This window comes from Rhinatrema bivittatum, chromosome 10 (assembly GCF_901001135.1).
Source record: "Rhinatrema bivittatum chromosome 10, aRhiBiv1.1, whole genome shotgun sequence".
Lineage (NCBI taxonomy): Eukaryota > Metazoa > Chordata > Amphibia > Gymnophiona > Rhinatrematidae > Rhinatrema > Rhinatrema bivittatum.
In genome coordinates this window covers 86,059,924-86,087,602 of record NC_042624.1, presented here as the reverse complement: position 1 = coordinate 86,087,602, position 27,679 = coordinate 86,059,924, and the positions used below count along the sequence as shown (strand labels likewise).

The window sequence follows — 27,679 nt, the reverse complement described above, 5'->3', positions numbered from 1 at the left end:
GGGCTGTTTTTGGTGGGCCCAAGACAGAGACTAAATGAAAAAGGGAGGGCGGGGCAGCACAATAATTGTTCGCGCAGGGCAGCCAAAAGGCAGGCACCGGCCTTGCCCCCAGGACCTCATCTTTGGCATCAGAACAGACAGACAAAAGCAAACACGTAAGTGCTTTTCGATTTGATAACATGTGCTAAAAATAGTGATGATGAAGCATGCGACGCTCTGGAAAGCTGGCCAGAAATGTATTGAGATCGTTCAATAACAAAGCTATCGCCTACAACTCTTTTCTCATTTGCAATAAACTGACTTTTCTACAAATCTGTTTAACAATGTAGGACTTATCCAAAAAATGCCAGTACACAGTACGTTCCCAGAGAGTTTACAGATGAAGAAAGGGGAAAGTTTCTGACTTCTGAACCTCTGAACCAGTTTCTGAACTCTGTAAGTTTAAGGTAAGTGAGTCAGAAGGGTTATGTACAGAATGCTCTCTGTATATGGTGGAACTGAGCTGAGCTGGCCAGACCACCTGACAATTGTGCTGTCTGGAAGGAGAACGAGATCTGGTTTGGCAGACGTTTGCATTTTATTTCTTTATAAAACGTATATCCCACCGGTGCCAAGGCTCTAGGAGGCACACAGTGTCACACACATAATAAATAAATAAAACAAAATAAGAAGACAAATCAGCAAGCACATACTATATAAACATAACAGGCCCGCATCTGGAGTTATCTTGTTGACGAAAGAAAAGCTTGCCCGAACAAAGTTTTTTTTAAATTGTAGGTTTGTAATTCTCAGGTCTGTTGTAAGTCAGTACATTGAAAAGATGATGTGCAAACAGTCCCTATGAAGACAGCATGCCTTGTGACACAGACAAAGAAAAGATGCCAGCACCTTGAATTAAATTGGTTTACCTTAAGAGGGTAATTTTCCAAAGGCTTTATGTGCGTAAACCCCAGTTTATGTGTGTAAATCAGCTTTTGAAAATTGGGGGGGGGGGGGGGGGTTGTGCGGATAAAAGTACATGTGTAACTCTAAGGCGGGTACTTTTCCCCACACTCGCAATGTGGAGATGAAGTTTAAGGTTGACGCACGTATTTTTTTAATTTTGGAAAGTATACACGCAGAATGTTGCACCTGCTCGGGAGCCAGTGTAAATTCCTGCCTGTACATGGACGCATGTACTGGAGGAGGCTGCAGATTTTCAAAATGGACATGCGTGCGAAAGACCTCTTTGAAAATTCAGGTTGTGGGCTGCTGAAAACTATCCTTCCTATGAAGATAGTGTCTCTCCCTCTTCAGTGCATGAAAGGAGCTCTTAGAAAACAAAGCAAGCTGTTCATGCCTTGAAAAGAAGTAAGACCAATACATAAAACCTACACTTACTGCCGTGCCCTGATGATGTGAAACTTTGTGACATTTTTAGTTGCCTTTTGGGTCACAGGATTAAGGTCCCATTCCTTAAGTATATTCCTCAAAAGAGCACCGCGTTTGTAAGTCTGCTCAGTATTATGCTTTGTGAAGAAAAACGTAGTCCAGGATGTACCTCGGTTGAAGTGGTAGATAACTGTATTAAAAAGTAATGACGTTTGATTGTGTAATAGGTGAATTATTTTGTTTCCCCTCACAAAACAGGACAGAAATGGCACTGCAGCAAAATGAAATTTTGGATGCATTTTTTGATGACTGGAAAGCATTAGCAGAAGATGAAAGCTTATATGGGAGCAAGTCCGATACTCAACTTAAGGAATACCAGTCCTTTACTGACTTGCATTACAGCAAGGAGAAAACCATTAGTTGTATTAGGTGGCACCCAGTTATTTATGGTAAGACGTACAGACAAAATGCTTCTTTCTTTTTTCTCATATCATGGTATAATTCTCAGCCTACCATTTTTTAGCATGTTAATAAAGTTATTAGAGTTTCTGTCCCATACATGGATTAGAAAATATATATAGTTTAATAAAAAATTAACAGAATGTGACATTGAAGAAGTTACCATGGGGCCGAAGTTCAGCTGGGGAGCAGCTAGTTAAGTTAGCCGGATACACCTATCTGGCTAACTTAACTGGGATATTCAGTAGCATCGCTGATTATACCCGGCTATCTTAAAGTTAGCTGGATAACTTTAGGACAGCCCTACGGTGTGACCAGAGTTAGCCGCATAAGTTAAGTGGCTAGCATAACTTATGCAGCTAACTCCGCTCCTCCAGAAAACACCTCCCGCCTGCCTCTGGCCTTCCCCGATTTATGCTGCTACGTTCTTGCTAGAACGTTCTTGCTAGAACGTAGCCACACAGGGTGATGAATAATGCCAGTTTGCTATTTATATGGACAACATTTTAGTTTTCCATCTAAATGGTTTTTGAATATCGTTTTGAATACATTAGCATTCCCCTCACACTCATGAGCACACAGGAACCCATGAACATGACAGCACGGTGGACAGTAAAATGTATTTACTATCAGGCCGATACAGAACAGTGCGCTCGGCTGAGCACACCGTTTAGCACCGTTTGGCCCCGTGTTTTTGACGCGCTGTTATCACCCCTTATACTGTAAGGGGTAATAGCGCGTGGAAAACACGCGGCCAACCCCCCCCCCCAAAAAAAAAACCTAATAGAGCTCATCACATGCCAAATGCATGTTGATGACCTATTAGTTAGTCACCCGCAATACAGAAAGTAATGCCTGCCAAAGGCAGGAGTTAATTTCAGATGGCACCGGGCAAGTGTACAGAAAAGCAGAAAAAACTGCTCTTCTGTACACCCTCCGACTTAATATCATAGCGATATTAAGTCAGAGGCCCCAAAAATTTTAAAAAAAAAATCTGCCCCCGGGTTGGAAAACGGATGCTCAACTTTGCCAGCATCCGTTTTCCGAACCCGTGGCTGTCAGCGGGTTCAACAACCGATGCCGGTAAAATTAAGCGTCGGCTGTCAGACCCGCTGACAGCCGCCGCTTCCGCCAATAAGGAGGCCCAAATTTAAATAAAGAATCGTGCGTCCAGGAGAGGTGCCTGGGCACACGTTGGGAGGGCGGGTGCTCGCCTCGGCGCACCGGCTCTCCCGTGGACTTTATTGAATAGGCCTGTATGTTGGCTTTGCATTTTATTGTGAGCTTCTGTATCGGTACTGCTGATTTTACAATTCAGAGCGAGTCTTACTGCAAAGAAAATTGATAGATGTAACTTGCTATGTTAGGCTTCATGTTCTGCAGGGCTTGGATTCTTTGTGGGTTGCGATTCCTTTTAGAAGCCCAACATAAGACTAGTACAAAGATGTTGTAATGCATGAGCCATTGAGACCACACAGGACCCCCTTCTTCAGACTTAATGGAAGCTTCTGTATTTGTGCTTCTTTGGCTTATGTTTATACTGGTCCAAAAAAAGGTTTCTCCAGGCTGCCAGGACTCTGAAATTCAACATGGAAGAGAGGGCACAGAGAAAAAAAAGAGGCCATCCGTACAGAAATTCATGGGTACAGAGCTAGTTAAATATCTGCTTCTGAGAGGTGAACTTAGAAATGGGTGAAGAAAAGCCTTTTGTAAGAACATTCCTGAAAGGAGGACTGCCACAGATTTTGAATGCGCTACTACTGTAAATGAACACTGTTCCCAGGTATCGAAGGCTGTGATTTGGGAAGCAGCAGCATTTTTTTAAAAGTCAGTGCCGCTTTTTATGGTGTTTTAATGTCGTGCTACCAGGGCTAAATTTACTTCCCAGGCACAGGATTTTCAATGCCTTCGAGGGAGGGAAGGGGAGAGGATTGCGCCAGTGGAGGGAAGACTTGCTGGGGCCTGCCTGGCATACACACCCCTAGGCTCCTGCCTATAGTGCCTAATGGGAAATTTGGCCTAATGTCACTGCAAACCCACAGTTCCTGCAGCGACAATTCCTATGATATTGCAAAAATGCTTCCTTTAAAACATCTCCTGAAGACATTTTTTTTTTGTGATTATAAAACCCAGGAGGACATAGAATTTCAAAACTGTTTGGCAGAAATCAGTTTTACCCGAGACCTAAGCTAGTAATATTCTTTTCTCAGGTATAGTGGCAGTGGCAGTGACAGAAAGCCTTTCCTTTGAAGATCGAATAAACATGTCAGCTAAATTGATCTTGACGCCATCACTGATTCTTATCTGGAGCTTCACTGACCCCATTCACCCTCAGGTATCTCAGTTTGATGGGAGTGTTGCTTGTGTTAAAACTGTGTATTAGGGGGGAAAAGCCCCACAGGTTGCAGTTATGTATGATACAAGTTATTTCAGAAATAGGCTGGAATATTTTGAGTGACAAATTTAATGAAAACGTGAAACAAGAAAGAATCCCACTGAAACAGTCCTGAGAAGAAGAAGAAACTTATACAAAGAACAATTAACTGTGCTATGCGGCTTCTATGCCTCTTGCTACCTTTAAAAACAAAAAGGCTTGGGTTTCAAAAGGAACTCACGCTTTCATATCCCAGCCTTTATTTCTGCTTAGACCTGTACAAAGGAAATCATAATTACAGGAGTGTTTTTAGACCACAGGATTTTCCCTCTACAACAAGCTTTCGAAGTTACAAGTCAATGCTGATTCAAGCAGTAGAAGAATGGGGGTTCTAAGGGGGTAATTTTCAAAGCCCAATTACGTACTTTATGTTTACGCAAACTGGCAAGAGCCATTCAGGGGCAGACTTGGGACTTACGTATATTCTTATTGATTTAAAAAAACTATGCCCGGAAGCTCATCCACACAAGTTGCGCCTCTGATAGAGCAACATAAGTTTATGCAGTTGGATTTGTGTATGTACTCAGGCATTTATGCACAGATTGTTGTTGTGCCTGTGGACCCTTGGACCAAGGCAGGAGGGGTTCTACCTGCAGGGACCCTTTAAATGAGGGGTAGATCATGGTGCATGTATGCCGGCAGCATCCTGCCACGTGGATCCAGAAGTTGTGCTAGCAGTATCCTGCCGCTGCCGAGGAGCAGCATGACCGGCCTGGTGTCCTGCCATGTCTCAGGGGCCAGCCCTCGAACCACCAAGCTTAACAATTTTCAGAGCAAATGTAGATGCCTAAGCTCACGTAGAAAATTAAGAGAAAAGTCTGCATGTAAAAGGTATGCTTTTAACAGGTACCCACCACAGTTATAAAATTACCCTTTTAAAGGTGAGTTTTCAAAACATTATGGGGCGGATTTTAAAAGCCCTGCTCGTGTAAATCCGCCCGGATTTATGTGAGCAGGGCCTTGCGCGCCAGCGCGCCTATTTTCCATAGGCCTGCCGGCGCGCGCAGAGCCCCAGGACTCGCGTAAGTCCCGGGGTTTTTTGTCGGGGGCATGTCGGGGGCGTGTCGGGGCGGGGCCGATTGATGCGGCGTTTCGGGGGCGGGGCGTGGCGTTTCGGGGGATGGACTCTATAACAGGGTACCAACAAGCTAGGGTGAGATAACATAGTACAAAATTTCATCTTAGTGAGACTTTACTCACTCCAAATGACGTCAAATCTTTGCTGTTCGTAAATCTCACTCTACATGAGAAACTGGCCCCTAAACCCTAAACCACCACCATCACCTCACCTCACCCTATTAGATGGCCCTCCTATAGCGATATAAATAGTTGCACACTGTGAGGGCCTCTCCAGAAACTCTCTCTCTCTCTCACTCACACTCCTCTCCCCCTCCCCTCTCTTCTCCTCTCTTCCCTTCTCAAGCCCAGAAATGGCTAAAATGCTATATAATGTATTACTCTTAAGGTACTAATGAGCAGTTGCCTAGTGTTTTTTTCAATGATAAAATAACTTTTTTCTACAGTGCATCCAAGAATTTGAGTAGAAGTAGTTAATGTGATTCTCCTCTCACACATTTTTTTGGAAAGAGATTGGAATTCAGTTTAATGGAATGCTGAGGAAGTTAAGAAGAACACCTACAGAATACATATATTTGTTTTTGAATACATTTTGATATCAATTCAAAGGACTCAGAGGAACTGAAACAAATCTCAGTAAACCTGGAAGATGTAATAGAGCAAATTGACAAACTAAAGAGTAGCAAATCACCGTACCAGATGGTATACATCCCAGAGTGCTGAAAGAACTGAAAAATGAAATTGCAGACCTAATATTAGTAATCTGTAATCTATCATTAAAATTAGCTGAAGATTGGAGGGCAGGGCTGGATTTAAATTATAGTGCCTATAGGCAGAGAACTCAGGATAGGGGAATTTTCCCTGGAAATCAAAGAACCATGAGGGGGTGTCCCAGTTTTCTGGTGCCTTTAGAATTTGGTGCCCAAGATGCATTTATGTTGTCTATTCCTAAATCCAGCCCTGTTGGAGAGTGACCAGTGTAATGCCAGTTTTTAAAAAGGGTTTCAGGGTTGATCCACGGAAAAATGGTTGAAACTATTACAAAGAACAAAATTACTGAACATATAATCATAGTTTAATGGAACAAAGCCAACATGGATTTAGCCAAAGGAAGTCTTGCCTCACCAATCTGCTACATTATTTTGAAGGTGTGAATAAACATGTGGATAAAGATGAACTTGTTGATAGGGGTAGATTTTATAACATGCACACTCGCGTCCATGTGTGGTTCCTAGAGTGCACACATGGACATGCCAATTTTATAACGTGCCCGCCGGCACACGCATGTTATAAAATTGGGTGGCCGCATGCATATGCGCGATGGATTTTATAATCCGCGCGTGCATGTGCGGGTGGCGCACATAAGGGGGGAGCGAACTTATGCAAACTCCGCGCAGCGACGCATCCCGGCCTTCCCCGGTTTCCTCCCAGTCCGCTCCAATTAAGAAGCGGACTGGGAGGAAACCTCCCTAACCCCCTGCCTAACTTTCCTTCCCCTTCCCCTATCCCCCCCCACCCCCTAAAGCTAACCTACCTGGCCTGTTTTTTTTTAATTTTATTACTTGCTGCCGGCCTGTGTCCCTCCCCTGGGTCCGCCCCTTTGAAGAGGCCCGGCACTTGTGCATGTACAGAGGTTTACGGGCGTGGACAGGGGCCCCTTTGAAAATTTGCCCGGCACGCGCAAGGCCCAGCCACGCATGTAAACCCCGGGATTAATGCACACAGGCCTTTTAAAATCCGGGCGTTAGTATATCTGGATTTTCAGAAAGCTTTTAACAAAGAATGAGAATTTTTTGAGGAAATTAAAAAGTCAGAGTAGGAGGCAATGTTCTATTATAGATTGAAAACTGGGTAAAAGATGGAAAACAGAGTAGGGCTAAACGGTCAATTTTCTCAAGGTGAATAGTGGAGTGCCCAGGGATCTATAGTAGGACCACTGCTTTTTAACGTTTATAAATGTCTTAGAGATGGGACTAATGAGTGAAGTGATCAGATTTGCAAGTAAACTACATGTGTTTTAGAACATTCTGCATAGTTTTATCCACACTGAGAGTGGGCAAATATCAAACGGACAATTTACCCAAATCGATCAGTTTTGAAACTTGCCCTTCCCTTATCTATAGGCTAAATGGTTAGATTAGTACATATGGCCTACATAGACCTATAGTGTTGTATTCTTGTGCTGTATTTTAGGATGAAGGTCTGATTGTTCTCTTATGGCTGTTATTTCTTTCTGCAGTTGATGCTTGAATGCCCTGATGACATTTATTGCTTTCAGTTTTGTCCGAGTGATCCCAATATCATAGCAGGAGGCTGTATAAATGGACAGGTACTACCATTTCTTTTCACATCTCTGCATTTTGTATTGTATTCAGAACTCTTTATTTTTCAGCTTTTGCACTGCAGGGCTCGTGCACATAAAATCAGCATATGCACATATTCGTAGCTTCTGTACACAGTGAGCATATTTTCAGAAGGACAGGAGTACATACATATTGTTGCTGCTGAGAATTGTCTGCAATTTGGAGCCAAAACTATGGAGCCGCTGGCATGAAGAGTCACCTGCACCAGAAGATCAGTTTGCACAATTTGCAGCACAAAAACATTGGTGCAAAAACTTCCTGGCACAAAAGCCTCAGTGCATACAATCACTGGCAGCAGAATGTCGGCGCACATATGCAGCAGCGTTGAAGCGTGGTCACTTGTCATCACTGGAGTCAAAGCATCACCACTCCATGTCACCAGCATTGTGATTGTTATAGTTTGTGGGTTTCTGGACCCTTGGCCCGAGATATGAGTTGTTACCACCTGTGGGGAGGAGCACCACAGGCCCACACTGTTGGGGGGCGAGGTCAGGCACAGCAGGGAGCTCTGGGTAAGACTGTGGAGAGGTCCCGAGGAGTCAGGAGGAATTCCCCAGTAGACAAGCAGGCTGACGATAATACCTTGACTGAGACCCCCGGAAGGGGAAGGCGCCAGGCAGGCCGTAGAGTGGGAGGCTTGAGACTGGCATGCAGGAGGGATAGCGGAGAGACACCCCCGAGGGGCGGTGCTGCGGAGCGAGGGAGGTGCAACTGTAGTGACACTGGCTAACCCGTGGAGCAGGGAAGCCCAAGTCCGGTCTCCGATGATGACGAAGGTAGAGCACAGAGACACAAGGAGCACAGACAGTCTCTGTATGATAGAGAAGCACGACCCCGAGGAGCAGGGAGGCACGAATAGTCACAGTAAAGCACAAGGACACTGTCCCGAAGAGTGGGACAGTACTGAGAGTCTCTTGAGAAGTAGGAGGACGCAGCCCCGAGAAGCGGGGAAGCGCTGACAGTCCAACACAGCATGTTGGCACAACCCCGAGGAGCAGGGAAGCGCTAGAGTAAACTCCCGAGTGGTAAAGGTGTTCCAGGGGTCAGCCCCGAGGAGCGGGTAGCCTTGCAGAGTAGGACTTCAGGAAGCACAGAGCCAGCCCGAGGAGCGGGGGAGGCCAGGAGACAAGATCCCCATAAGAGCGCCCACTGGCCCCCAAGGACCGGATACCAGGCAGAGTCCAAAGTCCAACGGAGTCCAAAAGCGTAGCCACAGGAACACGGAACAGGAGCTAGTAGCGACGTACAGAACTTGTTGCCAAGTCGGCTAGCTGAGGGCGAAGGTGGAACTTAAGTACCTTGATCCGATGACATCATCAAGCAGGGACGCCCCCGAGGTTACTGCCGAAGAGGAGGGCCCGGTGATGTGCACGCGCGCCTAGGAAGGCCCAGAGACAACGTAGCTGGCGGCGGCCTCTCGGCCGCCATGAGGAGCCATGAGGAACACGACGGTAGAGATTGGCCTGGTCTGCGAGCAGACCCGAAGAGGGCTGGAGAAGGGTGCAGGATGTAAGTAAGCGTGGTCGCAGCCATCTGCAACTGACAGGCATAACAGTGATGCAGGCACACAGAATTGCTGCATCCAAAACATTGGTGTGAAGACTCATTAGCGCAGAACCATTGCTGCACTCAGTCATATGAATTAAGCTCCAACTCTGAACAGTATGCGATACGAATGGTTCAGGAACCTGTCTGCTATGGTGCACCTCATGTATCTCTCCCCCACACCTATTGGGGCAACCATGCTACAGACAGTTCTTCCCTATTACCTCCTATACCAACACACAATCCAAATCGCTCAGGAACAACAACATGTTTTATCCACAGAATTAGACTTCTATTTGTCAGACTTTGCAGGCTTAGCATTTAGAAAAAGATAAACAGTACATATCTCTAACATCCTTTCTACTAAGCTCCAATTTATACTGAAAAAAGATCTGCATCGTTAGTGGCTTTAAACATGCCAGAAACCTTAGCCTGCATAATATATGTGATGGCGCCACCAAACGATGGTATACAAAACCAGTAAATAAATAAATAAAAATAAATATTAAGACCGATAGTTAACTTACTATTCCCAATCTCTGGCTGGAGATCTCAGGGATTGTCTCGAGCGACAGGCTTGCTTCCTGGTTTCGGGTACCTTATGTCTGAAGAGGTGTCTCTGTGCTGGACTGTCCCAGACTTTGGAGTGGAGTCCCCAGTATCAAGGTAGGGCTTCCCTCTTGTCGGTCTCCCGAACACTTTGCTGGCTGTCAGATACCAGGCAGGGCTTTCCTCTCTCTTCAGTCTTTCAGCCTCTCCCAGCCCTCTTCTTCCTCCACACGGGGAGTTCCAAGGGATCATTCATGTCATCCCCCTCCTTTTTTTCAATGCCCTTGGTTAAAAAGCATGACTATATAAATACAGACGAGCAATCAAGTTGAAATGTTTTGTATAAACAATCAAGGAGGAACAGGATCCTACCCCTTCTGCAAGGAATCCATGAAGATATAGAACTGGGCAATCGTGAGAAAAATGGACATCTCCTCAATCTACTTACCTAGCAAGAACAATATTTTAGCCGACAGATTGAACCAACCCCAAGAACAGTCAATCAAGGACTTTGTGGTACAAGAAATTTTTAGCTTGAGGCACACCAACTCTAGACCTAGTTGCATCTCCATTCAACCACAAGCTGCAAAACCTCTGTTCCAAAATACCTTCACCAAATGTAGTAGTGGAGGATGCCTTCCTAATACCATGGAACAATGGCCTAGTTATGCTTTTCCTCCAATTCCATTAATATCCAGAATGATCCTGTAATTATGAAGGGACAAGGGCGAAATTATTTCAATAGCCTCTTATTGGCCTCGACAAGCATGGTTCCCTTGGTCAATCAGGCTGGCAACAGATGCTTCAATAAGGTTACTGCTGACACAGGATCTCTTAACCAAGCACAATGGAAGAGTCCCTCCACCCCAGTCACCAGTCTGTAACAGTGACAGCATTTATATATCTTAAACCCAGTTTTAAGCGTGTGAAAAAAACAAGCGCAGTAAAAAAACCAAACAATCTTATCAAGATGGTTAGTACAATGCAATTCTTACTGATATTCAATTCAGAAATTAGATATACTGCACAGAATAAAAGAGTATCAGGTGCGATCAGTGAGCAGGTCCATGGCATATCACAATCCAGCATATCTCCAAAATATCTCTAGAGCAGCCATATGATCAGCTGCTCAGCTTTTACACAACCTTACTGCCTAGATAATGTTTCACGCAAAGACAATGAATTTGAACAAGTGGTTTTGAAAAACATTCTTCCATATCTGAAGAAACTTCTTGCAGCACATAAACGGGTCACCAAGAAAACTTTGAATCCCAAACCCATTCCAATGCAAACCTCAGCTAGGGAGTCCCTACTTGTGTGATTGTTTGGTATGCTTGTCCATGGAGAAAATGAAGTTGCCTACCTGTAATGGGTGTTCTCCATGGACAGCAGAACAAACAGTCACACAATCCCGGGAAAATGGACAAGCTTGGAAAGAAACTGAGGAGACTCGAGCACGGGAAGGACGTGAACTTTCTCAGCTTGGAGAGACAAACTACTCGAATTGACGCTGTCGGATGATGTCACCCAGCTTGAGGGGCTGTTTGTTCTACTGTCATTGGAGAATGCCCATTACAGGTAAGCAATTTCGCTATTCATGGGTATAAATTATATATGAGTAGTTTATGTAGGAACGAGAGTGGTTTCTGTATGTAATAGTGATCTATTTATATATTTAAAAGAAACAATGATTCACATTTGAGAGATGTTTTAATGAATAGATATACCATGAATCAGATTTCTTATTAAAGACTAGATGTGTTATGAATAAAGTTTTCTGAAATGTTTAAATTCTGGTTAACTAAAAATTGTGAACAGTTGCTTTAGAGTTTAATTGGGCATGCTTGAGATCTCCAGTTTTGTGAGTAGTTCTCTGTTACTGTGATTAACTTGCACCGCACATGTTAATATGCATTGTCAGTAGATAGGCCCCACTGAAATTAATACAGCCTGTAGATAACATGCGTTAACGCGTGTTTCATTTTAGTAAATATGGTCCATAGTTTCTTCTTCGGTCTTATGCCTCTGAGCCATTGAGGTATGTATATGTACTGTATCTTAAGAATGTAATTTGTTATTGTCTACTTAATAAAAGTTTTTTTCTTTGCACTACAATTTAAACAATCAAGCATTCTTCACAGTTATTATTTCCTCTCTTCTTAGGTTGTGTTGTGGGATATTTCTGAATATGAAGACAAACTAACTAGTTTCAAAAGTGCTAGAAGCAAGAACGTAACCGCCACGGTTAGCAATCCAGTTGTTTATGGGCAATAAGGGAAGAAATGATTGAAAAGCTGGAGCGTGCACAAAGAGATTTGCTGTTGTTTGGCTTTGTACGGCTGTAGGTGAATTGGATGTCTGAAAAATGCCCTCACTCAGTCCAGCTAAAAATACATGTAGGGTTTCATACTGCATGTATTTTGAGGAGGCATGCCCAGGAGCGTCTTTTGGACAGGATCAGAAAATAACACACAAAGATTTATTTCCAAATCTACATTAATTATTTTCCATAGAAAACTCAGGTGCAAAGATCTGGGGATTGTTTGTACCCATGGCAGTACTCATGTTATCTCTAACTATACACAGGAAAGAGGAATAAGGTCCATGGATACATAGTACCTGCAGATTTTGCACCTAAGAAAGCAGTTTAAAAACCTTCCCCCTTTTTGCATATTTGAGCTAAAGTGCATTGGTGCTTTTAATTTGGCAAACAAATCAAACCGAATCTGAGAATGTGGTACCCAAAATCAAACATCAGGCATTAGCCCCAGATAGGCCAGTTGGAAACATGCCATAGACATCAAATGTGTGTAGGATTTCTCTGTCGATATGTGTAGCATTTTTGTCATTGTTATGAGTGTTTCATGTCGCCTACTGTATTGAATTAGCTGAATATCACCCTTTGTGACCTTATCAGGAAAAGCCATTAATAAATTATTATCATTTGTCATACTATCCATGTTGGAGACAGGATGCTGGGCTTGATGGACCCTTGGTCTGACCCAGCATGGCAATTTCTTATGTTCTTAATGTGTTTACTACAGCATAATGACACTGCAAAATGCTGGACGGAGAATGACATTCTGATATTGCTCCTGTTTTGTTCTCTTTTTAATAGTATTCAGAATAGAGCATTTTCAAACATTGTGTTTTAAAAATCTTTTAGAGAGGACTGCAAACAAAAAATGTCTTTGCAACGTACTTTGTGAGATATTGTGCCATATCTAGCATCGAATATAGTCATAGGAATGTGATAACAGATCTACACTGGCTGCCAAATATCTTTGAGGTAAATGTTTAATATTACTTCTTACATTTTCTAAAAAAAAAAAAATGTAGCAATATTAAAACATATTATGCTATTAGAGTTCAACTTTCAAAACTCCACAGTATATAATTTGCACATGGAAGTGAAGGTGTGGAGATTTTTGCAGATATTTTACAAACTGGGTAGCCTGTGCTGCACAGTTTATAAAATACTGTGAAGCCAATATTCAGCAGGGCATTTAGTGGACAAATTATCTGGCTAAAGTGAGCTGCATGGCTTGTCCTGTATATTTAGCAGGTTAAATGTCCCACTGAATATGCTTGCTTAAAGTTATCCGGCTACATGTATTCGGATAATGTTTGAATATAGCTGGTTAGATATTGAAGTTATCTGCCTTGTGTGGCAGGATAGCACGCTACTTAATGGGATATCTTTAAAGATGCCTGCCTAAACAGCGCTATCGTTATCAAAAAAGCCCAAAATAAATATAAGTGGGGCCAGTGAGCATCCCCCTCCCTCCCCCCAAATGCTTAAAATGTTCCAGGCCCCTCCCCTCCCCCCACCCCGGCGTTTTTCTTGCTATTCTTTTTGGACAACTCTTTATTTAACATGCCGCCCCCGTCCGCCCCTCAATGATTTATTTATTTTTATTTTTTTCAATTTAAACTTTATTATTTTCATTAAAGATATCTTCATGAATATAACAGGAAAATATGCTATCCATCCAATATTTCCATTTACATAAAATAGTAAAACATATCGCTAAACTGTTAACATATCATATAATTGGGGGAGAGACAAAGGAAAAATATATATTTTACTCATATATATTAAAAAAAAAATTTAAACTAAGCTTCCCTAATATTGGGTGCCCTAGTACAGCTAAAACATAGAGAAAAGGAGGTTTCTATTTTTTTTGGACTTCGTTCTCTGAGACCACGACTTGATTTTTATCTACCAGGAACATTTCTAAATGTGCTGGATCTGAGAAGACAAATTTCTTCCCCTGGTATGTCACAAAACACAGGCATGGGAATTTTAAGAAAAAAAGTGGCATTTAAAGCCAACACCTTGTTTTTTAAAGTCAAAAAATGCTTCCTCTTTGCCTGGGTTGCGCGAGCCACGTCAGGGAAGATTTGAATCTTCTGACCACAGAAAAGCACATCCTTATATCTGAAAAATTTCTTGAAAACATTCTCTTTGTCCTGTTCAGTTAAGAAAGAAATAAAGAGGGTTGCTCTATTAGTAATTATGTCAATAGACTCCTCTAGGAATGTTGATACCCCCAAACTAGAGGGGGCCTCTAAAACCATATTATCTTGATCCCTTTTTACTCTTTTTTGAGGAAAATAGAATATTCTAGATATTTTTGGAATATCACTCTCATCATAAGACAGCATTTCTTTTAAGAATTTTTTAAACATCTCTTCAGGTGACAACAACCGTGTCACTGGAAAATTTGTAATTCTTAAATTCTTAACTCTTAACATATTTTCTATATATTCAATTTCTTTATGCATAACAATGCTATCTCTAATAAACACTTCTCCAGACTTTTGCACTAATTGAACCTTATTTGTTAATACTCCTAAGTCTTTTTCACATTGATTAACTTTCCTAGCCTGTTCATCTATCAACACCCTATTACCATTAATCACAGTTGACAATGAGTTGTTCATCAACATAATATTATTATCTAGTCGTGATATCATCCGCCCTAAGTCTACCAATGTGACATTTTCAGGTATTACTACCGGTTCTATGTGACATTGGGTATCAACTGGGATTTTAACTCTAGCACTATCTAAAGTTAAGGAAGTTCTTATTTCCACAGTTCCAGGTGAATCAGGTGATTGTAATTCACGAGAGTCACCTTGCACTACTCCCAGCTGATTACTTGCCACTTCTCTTGATGATTCCAAATTCGGCTGCGGTGGAGGTAGAAGTCTCTCGCCAGGACTTAGAGAAACTAACGATGTAGCTCCCAGACTGTCCTCTTCCGGCGTCTCCAACTGTCGAATGACATGTTGGTCCATGGGTCCTGATCGATGTGGAGGGACGGGTGACGATGTATACAGTTTTGCCTTCCTTTTTCTACCCATCAAACTGGATAGAAGAGTCTTAGAGGATCAAAATACCACCCGAACTCCGGACTCTTCCGGCTAAGCCGGGCAAAGCCGCGCGCCCCTTCGGAGCGCGCGGCTTAGGAGGCACGCCGGCGGCGTCCAAGCGCCGCACTTCCGCTGTTTTTATTTACGGTGGAGTGACGCCCTGGCTGACGTCACTCAGCCGCGCCCCCAGCACTTCCTACCGGCAGCTTGTTTCTCGGGTCCTCGGATTCAGGTAGGCCCCGGGGAAGGCAGACCCCCTACTTCTCTCTCGCACTCTCCCCGGCCAATGCTGTCCACACCGCGGGTCTTATAGTCGGTGGAGGGACGCCCTGGCTGACGTCACTCAGCCGCGCCCCCAGCACTTCCTACCGGCAGCTTGTTTCTCGGGTCCTCGGATTCAGGTAGGCCCCGGGGAAGGCAGACCCCCTCCTTCTCTCTCGCACTCTCCCCCGCCCCTCAATGATTTAAAGGTCGCACACACACACACCCCCCTTCCCCCGGCCCTGCTGAGACCTTCCAGCCATTTTCCAGGAAGCAAGGGATCCTTCACCCTGTTCCCGGTGCCTCTATTTATGCTGCTCTAAGAGAGTCAGCGCTGCAAGCATAAGCTTTTGAATATTGATCTCTGTATATCTGCCCCAAAGGTAAGTGTGCATATTGTAGTAAGCACTTATATTTCCAGCGCCAGGTAATGCTTACTTTCTCTACCTGTTTTATAAACTTATGTATGTATGTTTTATAACCTGTTAACCTTGATTTAAATGCAGAGGCAAATGCTTTGTGAAGTGTGCGCACGTACTGTTTTGAAAATACTTCCTTGCGCGCATACTTGGAGTCACCAGTTTGCTGATACTGCCACCAGTTCACCCAATCCTTCTCCAGTTCACCCAGACCCTCTACTACTTCAGCCCGAACCCTAAGCAGTTCATTCTGACCTTCCACCTAAAAAGCTGCAGGCAAAAGAGATGGCCAGTTTTAACTGTGGGAACCCGTAAAAATGCGGTCATGGATGTGCTTATACCTCTTACAAAACAGCAACTTGTGTGCGTAATTCTGAGCTCCTTCCCAGAACACCCCTAGACTGCCCCTTTTTTCCTTCAATAAAATGTATGCGCCATGCTGCAAATGCACGCATAATCTTGAGGTTTATAAAATAGCATATGCATGTGTACATGCTACTTCTGCGCGTACTTGCTAATTTTACACAAAACCCCCTTGAATTCTTTAATGTATTTACAGAAACAGGTTATCTGGAATCAGAAAACAGTTCCACTTATCAATGAGATTTTGCCAATAGAACCTAAGAAATAATTTGAAATTACTGTGCTAGTATCTTAAGACAAAAAATATTGCTTATTGATGTGTATATAGATTTGATATTTATCTGATGCCTGTTGACAATAAATGCATGTACTCTGAGGACAATTTTACCCGGGTAAATAGACTGTCTAAAATTGCCCATACTTTCTTTAGATAAAAAGTACGCAGTGGGAGAAAGGTGACGTTCACTCAGGGAAGACAGTAATGCATGTAGTTTTACGTTTTCAAAACTCTACACATTGTTTTGCAGGATGAAAGTGTCTGCAGACAAAACAGGTTGAAATGTGTGCAGGTGCTTATTCCATAGGCCAGGAGTTCTCAACCCAGTCTTCGAGAGACTTCTGCCCAGTCAGGATTTCAGGATATCCACAAGGAATATGCAACAGATGCATTTGCCTGAATGGTTTGGAGTCTCCCGAGGACAGGATTGAGAATCCCCTTTGCCTCTGAGAACTGACGTAAAGTCCGCAGGGAAAAGCACCTGCAGGCTTTGCAAGTATGCAAGTTGTTTTGACAACTAAATATGAACAGCTAATAGATTAGAAAATAAGAAGAAAATGTTAAATAAATGCTAAATAAACAGGTGTGGCACCACCTTGGGTCAGCTACTAGAAGGCCCGTGGTCCCTGTTTAGAAACAGCATCTCTGTGAGCCTCCCGTCCTTTTCAGCCCCTCCCAACCTGGAGGGCTGGGATAGGTTGCCAGTGCCTAATTAGTGAAGCCATTTTAATATTCAGTGTGCTCAGTTTTTATATAGCCCCAGTGCAGTGTCCCTTTTCTACTCCACGGTGAGTTGTTCAATGAATAATATAACCAAAGCTCCCCAGTTTCTGTTCACACTATTCAGAAAATGCTGAATGACCCAATTACATTCCCACTGTTAAGAATACAGATCAATTTTCCAGCAAAAACGTGAACAAATTCTCAGTTTAGATCTGGCCTTTGAGAGTAGGAAACCTCGCACTGTTAAAGCATCTGACCTTCTGGAAGAACCACAGATATATTTCAGTTCACATCTGGAATTCCCTTCAGAAAGCACTTCTGAGTTCTTTGAAAATATAAGAAGGCCGAAAAATGATGTCCTAGTGAAAGACTTGCTGTTCTTGATTTCTTTAAAAAGGCATTCTATGAAGCTTCTGAAATGCTTGACAAATATTTGTCATTTGGCCAACCAGGACTTAATTTTCTGAAGGCTTGTTGGTTATTAGATCCTCATTGAGTTTATATCCAGCCAGAACACTACGCGTACTTTCAGGCAATACCTGGTTTCTTTGAGGTACCTGAATGTGAACTAAAATTGTACAGGGAAAAGATTGTGCCTGAAGCTGTTCAGAATCAAGTTATGATATATCTCCAAGTGTTTTGACTTTCAGTCAAAGAGAGAATTCAAAATATCACCAAATTAGCCTTCAGTTGTATAAAATATATCTCCAGCTCTGCGGATGCAGAGAGAAGTTTTTATCTGTACAATCTGATACTTGCTGCCAGAAGGAAACCACATAGATGGTGACTTTCATACCGGTGTGCGGGCGCACACGTGCGTGCGTTTGCCAGCTCGCTCCCAAGGATGCAACTATTTTATAACATACGCGCGTATATGCGTGCATGTTATAAAATAGCCTGACCGCGCACATATATCTGTTCAATTTTAAGTGGGTGCACACCTATGTGCGCAAACGCTGCTTCTACTGCATAAGTGGGGGGTTTTAATAGACAAAGCGCGCCGTCATTGCCCATTTTCCCAGTTCGTTCCCAGTGCAGCCAGTTAAGGGATAGGACTTCCAAACCCCCCCCCCCCTTAGTTTAATAGCTCCCTTCCTCTCTGTTAGCCCTGACCCTTAAAACCCCCACTAATCTGTTTAGTATTTTTTATTTTATGACTTATGCCATCCATAGCAGAAGTAAAGTTACACAGCTGAGACCCCCAGTGCACGCTTGTGTGCAGAAGTAATTACACGCTAATTTCAATGTGAAATCCAGGAACGTCCATGCCCCGCCCAAAACATGCCCAGACCATGCCCCTTTTTTTTTGGAAAACATGTTTGTGCATGCAGCAAGATCTGGGCAGCTTTTAAAATCCGCTCAGTGTGCATCCCCTAATTTTGAAACGCACTGGGCTTATAAAGTTCACCTTTAAGTGAGAAAAACGTGAAGGCTCTTTGTTTTCTGTACTATATTTAAAAGGTACCTTTTCAAAGCCATGCGCGCGGTTCCCGGGTGGGCACGTGGACGCACCCATTTTATAACCTGCACACGTTGCCACGCGCATGTTATAAAATACGATATCCGCGTGGACATGTGCAGGCGGACCGCAACTCGCACGTGCTGGGGGTGGAGGGTAATGTACATAAAGTATGCACGACGACGCGAGTAGGCCTTCCCCAGTTCCCTAACGCTAACCCTTCCCTTCTTACCTTTTCCCCTCTCCTCCCTGACCCCTAACCTAACCCTACCTAGCCCCTAATTTTTTATTTTAATACTTATTGCTCCTCCAAAGCAGAAGTATCTTCCACGCGCCGGCCGGCTTCTGGCGCGTGCTTCCCTGGGACTGGATTGGCTGGATTGGCAGAGTCTGCATACTGTTTTACATTGTTTTGGGGAATATAGGGTAGTTTAATCGTATAGAAGTAACATTTGCTTAGGTTTATTATTGCTCAGGTAATACAGATTTCAGTTCCTGTGTCACCACTACTTTGTGTTTTAAGTATTCCTGCAAACATTAAGGGGCTGGGGGCAGGAGAGAGTACTTTTTTGCTGCCTTATAATGTAAAGGTGCCTCTTGTCCAAACGGTTGGACACATTGATGTGTAACTCAGTAATTTCCCAACAAGTGAGCAGGTAAACAAGATCAACAAATTGGGGATATTCCATGGGACGTTTACCCCACTGAATATCCAGGACAACCTTAGCTGGATAAGTTGTCCACTAAACGGCCTACTGAATATTGGCCTCCGTATGTTTAGAATTTAAAATATATCGTGGTAAACCCTCTATGTTCGTAAGACTTTTAGGAAGATCTGGGGTGCCTGCCTATATTGATTTACTGCCAAATGAGGAACAGATATTTCTTAAAACAGTTAAATGTATGTTCAAGATGAGATGTCTGTGTATAGAATATTAGGGGGAGTGGGAGGACTGGTATTATGCTGTTATAAGGCATTTGGATGTATGACAAATTTTATTGAACATTAAAACTTAATATAGATATTATAAAAAATACATAAATAAATGATTTTGTGGCTACTGTATGTTTTAATGAGCCTGTCAAGTACTAATATGCATGCATTATGCTTTTTTCAGGATCCTTTGTCATCAGCTGGTAGTTTTACCCCTACACAGATTTGCATTTGAAAATTTAGCTGCAAGGCAAAATCGAGCTTCCAATGGTATTATATACCATTCTATTTAGGATAAGTTGTAGGGGAATTGCGCTTCCTTTACATAATCTTATGGTCTTTCTTCGTCACTGATTTCTTTGTTTCTAGGATGACTTTGTGCCTGTTCCTAGCAGTGCCTGGCAAACAATAAAATCCATCCCAGAATCTAAGTTTTCTTAAATATTTGTGTATATAAAAAAAAAAAAAAATTGTATATATTCCTCTGCTTAATTTCTTGTTGGTACAATGTTAATATGTCAAAACTTCAATATGTGACTTATAGCCATTCTTTTGTTTTTGTTTTTAAGGTTAACAAAATGGGCTTTCCACATGAAAATGAGAACAACATTTGTATACAGTTCGTAACATGTTCTCCAGACTGGTATTATTTCTTTAGAAACTATGTACAGTTTTGAGAGTTACCAAGCCTTACACTCTAAATTTCTGATTACAGTTGTTGTAGGTAAAGTAATATAGAGTCAAATGAGAGAGAGGACAAATTATTCAGTTAAAGCTAGCTGGACAGTTTGCCCCAGATATTCAGTGGGATAAATGTCCACTGAATAAAATCACTTAAAGTTATCTGGCTACCGTTAGCTAGATTACATTCAAATCTAACCGGTTATGTTTGAATATAAACAGCTACAGATGAATTTTCAAAGGAGTTACGCAAAAACCATTTCACCTTCAATAAGTGCACTTAACGTGGGTAAATCCTAAGGGCAATTCCATGGCATATATTGTAGCAATTTTCAAAAGCCCACTTAAATGTGTAAGGTGCATGTCACCTGTAAAACCCAGATTTAAGCATACAATGCTTTTGAAAATCAGACCCTTAGGCTGGAAAGTTGTCCAGCTGTATTTGGCCAGATAATTTGCCACTTAGCTGGTTATATTCAAAATATAGCCAGTTAAATGGGTGCAAAATGGAGTTAAAAAATGTAGGGGCTTTTAGGCTCAATCTTCCAACCCCCCCCCCCCCCCCACCCCCACCCCTGAAAATACTTAAAAATTGTGGATGTAGCACCCATTCCCCCCTCCCCAACCCATCATATGAAAAATAAAAATAGCAGGCACTAATGACCCGAGGCTGCCCTCCACCTCCCCCACTTTTGAGCTTCCATTTCTATCTCATCCTGCCACTATAGACTCCATGCCAGATGCCACCCTCCCCATCTCCTGGATTCCCCCGGCCCCTTCCAGTTAGAAGCATCCAGGAAGGAGCAGGGAACAGACTGCCGTGCTCCTGGCAAGGGTTTCAGGGATCTGGGAGGGTCAGGGAGAGTCCAGGAGGTGAGGAGGGTGGGGGCCGTTGGGTACCTCACTCGCAATCATTTTTATATGTTTTCAGGGGTGGAAGGCTGGAGGGGTCTGGTCTAATGGCATTAAAGTTTGTTGTTTTTTTAAGAAATTAGCCACTGCTATTACTAGCAACGGTAACATGGGATAGTTTTTGGGTACTTGCCAGGTACTTATGGCCTGGATTGGCCACTGTTGGAAACAGGATGCTGGGCTTGATCGACCCTTGGTCTGACCCAGTATGGCATTTTCTTATGTTCTTACGGTCTTAAGTTCCATTTTGCAGCCACTTAATCAGCTATATTTTGAATATAGCCAGTTAAGTAGCAAGTTAGCCAGACTCATGCAACTGGATGACTTTAGGACTGCTCCAGGGCAGTTCTCGAATTATTTGGGCTAAGTTATCTGGATGCCAGTGAATACTGGCTAAGTTGGCCAGATAACTTTGCTCAGGAGCGCTCCTGGAATGCCTCTTTTTTTTTTTATCCAGCATTGTTTTAGCCGGATAATAACTTATCCGGCTAAAACTAGGCCGGTCGGAGGGATATATTTAAATGCAGCTTTTTACAGCGAAGTTTTGGACTTAGCTGGAGAAATCCTTCTGAATATGGAGCTCACTGTTTTTAAACAGGAACCATAAGCATCAACCCTGAATTGGCTGATTTGGGATAAGTTTGTTCTGTAGCATAAAATACCCTGTGCACAGCAGTATTTTAGAGTTTTTGCACTGGCGGTCACACTGAAATAAGTATCAAATACAATGTTCCTTGCATTATATGTTATATATTGGATAGGGATGTGCACTGCAAATATTTGTATTTAATTTAAAGACTAAAAAAGGGAAAACCAAAAGAAACAAGCATTTCTGTCTGAGGCACTGCCCATCCAAGCCTGGTGCTCCCCCCCCCCCCCCCCCCCCCCAGTAACTTCCCAGACCTCCAGACCTTCCTTTTCCCCGTCTGCTGGATTAAATGGGGCCGTGCCGAACCCCTGATCACTCCTGCCCTGCAGCTGCAGTTTCTCAAAATGGCGCCAGCCAACCTGAGGCCAAGCATCATTTTAAGAAGCAGCAGCAGCAGGGCTGGAGCAGTTGGCAGTTTGTTTCTGCCCGATGTGACTGTGGATGGGGTAAGAGAGGGTCCAGCAGATCCTGGAGGCTAAAGGGGAGTCGAGAGAGGCCTGCAGAGACCCCAACAAAAAGAGCAAGTGATGGGAGCCGGAGGATTTTTTTTAAAATGACAGGCACTAAACAAAAAACGAGCAACATTTAATTTGTTTCTCTTTCACTTTGTTTCAGAAATAAAACAAAATAGGAAATACCATTGATATTATTTGAATCAAATACTATGGATGTGATAAATAGAACAGCTTACAAATGAAAAACCAAGTAGGCATTGTGAGTGCAACATACACCCAGTAATTTCTCCGAGATCCTGAGCTCCTGCTGCCTCTGAAATTTGGCAACTCTAACACAGGCCTAGCTTTAAATGCAAGCAGCAAATTATTGCAATCTCTCAGTCACTGTATATCCTAGAACTGGAGTGATTTTGCTTCTTTACAGTGCAGTTTTGCCTTGCAGCTCAGTTATGTTTTGGGACCTTCGCTCACACAAAAATGCTACCCTGCCAGTTGTAGAGAAGAAGACTGAAGAAAAGTTCCCCGAGGGTCCTCAAGAAATACCGACTACGTTTCTACACCTAGATCTCAACTGGAAACCTTTAATTAAGGTACCGCATTCAGCTTACGGATCTGCAGTGCAGTGACAGTTGGGTAAAACTCATTTTGCCCACATTAATCAGCAAATCTGCCAAACTGCCCTCCCACAGTATGGATAAAAGGCTGTGCTCTGTTCCACAGTGCCCGGACTTTTCAGTGCATTGCTGGGGGAGGGAAAGTCTGCGTGCCAGGGCCTTTCACCCCAGTGTTTCCCAGCAGACAGAGAAGGTGCGAGTGACTGTGCATGCTTTGTCCCCGCAGCCAGAGGCGTACCTGGAGTATTTGGCACCTGGGGTGGATTCTTCTTTGGCACACACACACACACACACCCCACCACCACCCCAATATATAATTTAAAAATGTCCTCAACATCGATAAAATATTTCAAAACAGAGACACATCAAATAACACCCAAGAATGAAAACTAATAAGGATTTTAAAAATCTCCCGCTCTCCATATCTGTCATCCTAAGATTGTTGTAGACTTGGGAGCACACGCACACACACATACACAATGTGCTCCCTCTCTCATAACACACATACATGTGAGAGACACACACACACTTTCTCTGTGTCTCTCTCACACGTGTGTGTGTGAGAGAGAGGGAGAGAAGTGAGAATGAACATGTATGTGTGTGAACAAAGGAGTGAGTGAACAAGTGTGTACATTAGAGTCTGTATGTGTAAGGCAAAGTTTGTGTGCATACCCTCCCTCACCTCGCTACTCCATGACAATCTCAGGGTGACCAGAAATCAAAAGTTCCAAGGTACGCCCTGCGGTGCGGCTGCCGGCCTAAGGGAGAGACTGGGTGTTATTTGATGTCTGCTGTTTTGAAATATTGTATTGATGTTTAGGAAATTTATAAAAATATGTACAGCAGCTTCTAACTATTGAATATTATTCTATTCATCAGTTGTTTTGAAATGTATATTTTTTTTAGTATGGTTTTACTATACTGATTGATTTACATTTCTTGATTGTATTGCTTTGAGGAATAGTGATTTTCTGCTTTTCCATTGTTGCACTGCACAAGGCACACCCACGGGGGGGGGGGGGGGGAGTGTGGTAGTACAAAAAAGACAGAAAAGGGTCACCCATGGATCCCATCCCACCGGCAGCGAAGGCAAGAAGAGGTTCGTGCATGATCCGACCGGGGGCAGGAGGAAGCCCGCTCAGCTGCTGCTCCTTCTCCTGTGCCAGCCCCCGATATTCAAAGGAAGGAAGTGCTAGCACCGAGAATTTTTGGAATATCGGGGGGGCTGGCACAGAAGAAGGAGCAGCAGCTGAGCGGGCTTCCTCCTGCCCCCGGTCGGATCATGCACGGGCCTCTTCTTGCCTTTGCCACCGGTGGTATGGGGGGGGGTCTATCGGCGGCGCTCGAGGCCTGCTTTCTTCCTCCGCTGCTGGGGTTTTTTGGATGTTGACCCGGAGACCCGGCAATTCGTTCAGAATTCCGGAGTCTCCAGGCCAAGTCCGGAGCGTTCCCAGATATCCCGCAGGGCTTCTTCTTCTGCCGGTTGGCTCCCAGAGCACCGGCGGCAACGCTGGGCCGGTTCTTTGCTGCTGCGCTGGCTCCAGGAAAAGCCAGCGGAGCCACGGGCCTCTACCACTGCAGGTCCTTGCTTTTGCTGGTGGGGTTTTCCCCCACCATGTCACTGTTACGCGTTGCCACAGGAGCTTCTTGCCGGTGGCAATGGCACCCCTCCTCCTATTGCCGCCCGGGGTGGCCCGCCCCCCTTAGCACGCCTCTGCCCGCAGCAAATTTCAAAGCCACAGTATGCGTGGGCTTTCAGTCTCGTTGCAAAGCCCACAAGTATAAAGTGTGCATGGTCTTTGTCCCAGAGTGAGCAGTTTGAAAATTGCTCCCTTTGGGTAATTGCACAGACAACCCGCCTAAATTAGAAGGCTGAATTGGGCATAAGCTGCACCAGTTTCCAAAGTGGACTTAGGCACATAACTCTGCTTTGAAAATGATCCGCCAAACGTACCTGCACACAGTTGCACCTGCTGTTATGTGCGTGGACATTTTTTGAGAACACTTCCAAAAGTATGCCCGTAAATTCAAACTGCTCCCCATCTCCATCCCCTCTGAAAATGTCGCTCCCTGTATTTTATGCTGGAATAAATTTATATCAAATAAACGTCATAATGGCATTAAGTTGGGGGCTCTGCAGCTCATGAGAGCTTACAGTAGCGTGGAGTCTGGGTTTTAAATGACCTGGCATTAATGGGATGAAGTTTCAAATCATTCTGGGCCAGATTTTCAAAGGGTTACGCTCGCCGAGCCTATTTTGCATAGGCCCAGTGACGTGCGCAAGCCCCAGGACGCATGTATGCCCCGGGGCTTCGTGAAAGAGGCGGGGCGGGGTGGATCCGAGGCCTGCGGCACAGCGGCTGTGCCGGGGGATTGCGCGCCGGCACTTGGCTGGCGCGCGCAACCTACGCCTGCCCAGAGGCAGGCGCAACTTATTAAACAAAGGTGAGGGGGGATTTAGATAGGGCTGGGGGGTGGGTTAGGTAGGGGAAGGGAGGGGAAGGTGGGGGGGGGGGGGGCGGAAGGAAAGTTCCCTCTGAGGCCGCTTCGATTTCGGAGCGGCCTCAGAGGGAACGGGGAAAGCCATCGGGGCTCCCCTAGGGCTCACTGCACGCAAGGTACAAAAATGCGCACCCCCTTGCGCATGCCGACCCCAGATTTTATAACATGCACGCGACTATGTGCGCATGTTATAAAATCAGACGTACCTCTTAAAATCCAGCCCTTTATGCGTAAAAATGAGCATATATGCATGTAAGTAGCTTCTGCTCTCATACTCCATATCTTATAAAAGTAAAAAATACATGGTATTTTCACTTTTACATGCACATGTACATGCATAAGAAAGGGGCGTTCTGGGCTGGGGCCCAACAGTTACATGTTTAAGTCCCTATTTTAAAAGGCACCTGTAGATTTGCCAGTTCACTCGCGTAATTTACATTTGCTCATTCTCTGGTTTAAGGGATATTAAACGTGTTTTACTGTGTAGTTCTGACTGGGTGGGAGGTCTGGGGGGAGGTCAAGCTAAAGAACCAGGAGAGTCTTGATGACCCGGAGAAGGACTGGGCACACTGGTGGACTAACTGGTAAAATTGGTAATTTCATTGACCTTTTCGTGTGTTTTAAAGTACACCGACTCCAGCCGACAGCGAGGGTACGTTTAGCCGCTGTGCAAGTCTGTGTAATAAGTGCACCGTTTCATTGGGAAATTAAATAAAGAATTGTGGGTCCCAGCCCACTGTAATATCTGCTATCTGTACTCTTCAAAGAGACCTGACAACTGGCAAGTCCTCCAGCTATTTGGAAGCCTTTTGAGAAATGGGAAAAATTGCAGAAGGGCTTTCTTAGTGATCTTTATAGAGATGCCTGTTGTTTTTTTCAGAATGATTGCTGGCTGTATTACTTGTTGGCAGGAGCATTTTTCAATTAAAAAAAATGCAATCCCAATTTACGCAAGTAAGGCCTTTTTATTTTCATGCATATATTTTTAAAATATATGCATTTAAATACTTGCTTTCAATGCAATGCATGTATTCACGCGTAAGCATACATCTATGCAAGAGTATGTTGTGGGGTAGAGATGTACGTGTTTTATAAAATGTGCATGTATCATACATGTGGGTTATAAAATACTAGTGTACATCTGCTTGCGGCCATATATATGTGTATATGCCGCCATGTGCATTTATTTGAAAGTTATCCTCAATATTTCCAAGCATCAGGCAAACAGCAAAATTCATCTTCCGACCAATTGGTTGCTGCAGCAGCATGCATTTACTTTTGACTCTTTCAGACATGATCATCCACCACTTGTTTTAGTTTTAAAAAAAATCTAAATAATTGGAATTTTTAGTTTTAAAGTTTCTTTTTTTTTTTTTGTAAAAATAAATAAATAAAGCAATACTAAAGTGGACTAAACTTTGCCCAAATTAAACTATAAAATTCGGATATGCTGCAGTAGAGTATCCTCTTGCTTTCTAACATGTTTATGTACAATATGCAAAGCCTGAAACGGTGAAAATCTGCAAACTGCTTTCCTGGAAGCTACAGATAATTCTCCCCGTTAGATATCTAAAAAAATGTCACTTCTGTAATTTATTTTAAACAAAACCATTGTTTTGCATACATAAAAATTAACACAGAGCATTTCAACATATTTAAATGGAATGTGTAGTATACAACACAACACGTGTTTCAGAGGCAAAAAAAATTACTTTTTAACAACAATTTATGGTCTCTAGAATTATAAGTGTAGAAGAACAGAAAAAATGTAGTTCTCTGTTCTAATATTAAGTGAATATAATGTCTTAAATGTCTCAATTTCTGCATGCTTCTGTGCTGGCAGGATGTCTGTCCGTAGTTCTGTGTAAGAATGACCGTTAATAGATAAACGAGCTCTAATATTAAACAGAGCTTTTCTTCATGTGCAACTGACATGGGAGATTGAAATGAACAGGCGGTGTGGAGGTGATGTACTTCTTGGGAGTGATCGTCCTTTGCCTTTGTGCAGTTTGAAAATGATATTAGGCACTGTGCTTTGACACCATTCATTCTCATAAATAGGTAATTCTGCCTAGGATTGACACAGGCGGAGAATACAGTCCTATTAAAATTAGCCTGGGAGAAGAACATTACAGTACCAAAATACAAGGTAATACTTGCATAGTATCCTTTTCCAGGAAACATTTAACTTTATACACAACAGTTACATATAGTCTAGCACAGCTAAAGAGCTCAATAAAATCAAATGTCCTT

The 27,679-nt window shown here is 43.3% G+C and overlaps 1 protein-coding gene across 2 annotated transcripts in view; it reads left to right on the top strand.

Moving 5' to 3' along the window:
* Positions 1–27,679, top strand: part of WDR63 (WD repeat domain 63) — a 131,332-nt gene that overhangs the window by 69,730 nt on the left and 33,923 nt on the right. Inside the window, exons 8-16 of one of the 2 annotated variants that reach the window (XM_029618352.1) lie at positions 330–446; positions 1,630–1,820; positions 4,041–4,165; positions 7,581–7,670; positions 11,962–12,042; positions 12,965–13,087; positions 20,183–20,256; positions 22,753–22,900; positions 27,488–27,575. In XM_029618352.1, coding sequence (XP_029474212.1) covers positions 330–446; positions 1,630–1,820; positions 4,041–4,165; positions 7,581–7,670; positions 11,962–12,042; positions 12,965–13,087; positions 20,183–20,256; positions 22,753–22,900; positions 27,488–27,575 — 1,037 coding nt within the window. The remainder of the gene's footprint in view (positions 1–329; positions 447–1,629; positions 1,821–4,040; positions 4,166–7,580; positions 7,671–11,961; positions 12,043–12,964; positions 13,088–20,182; positions 20,257–22,752; positions 22,901–27,487; positions 27,576–27,679) is intronic. The other variant, XM_029618353.1, reaches the window with a different exon arrangement.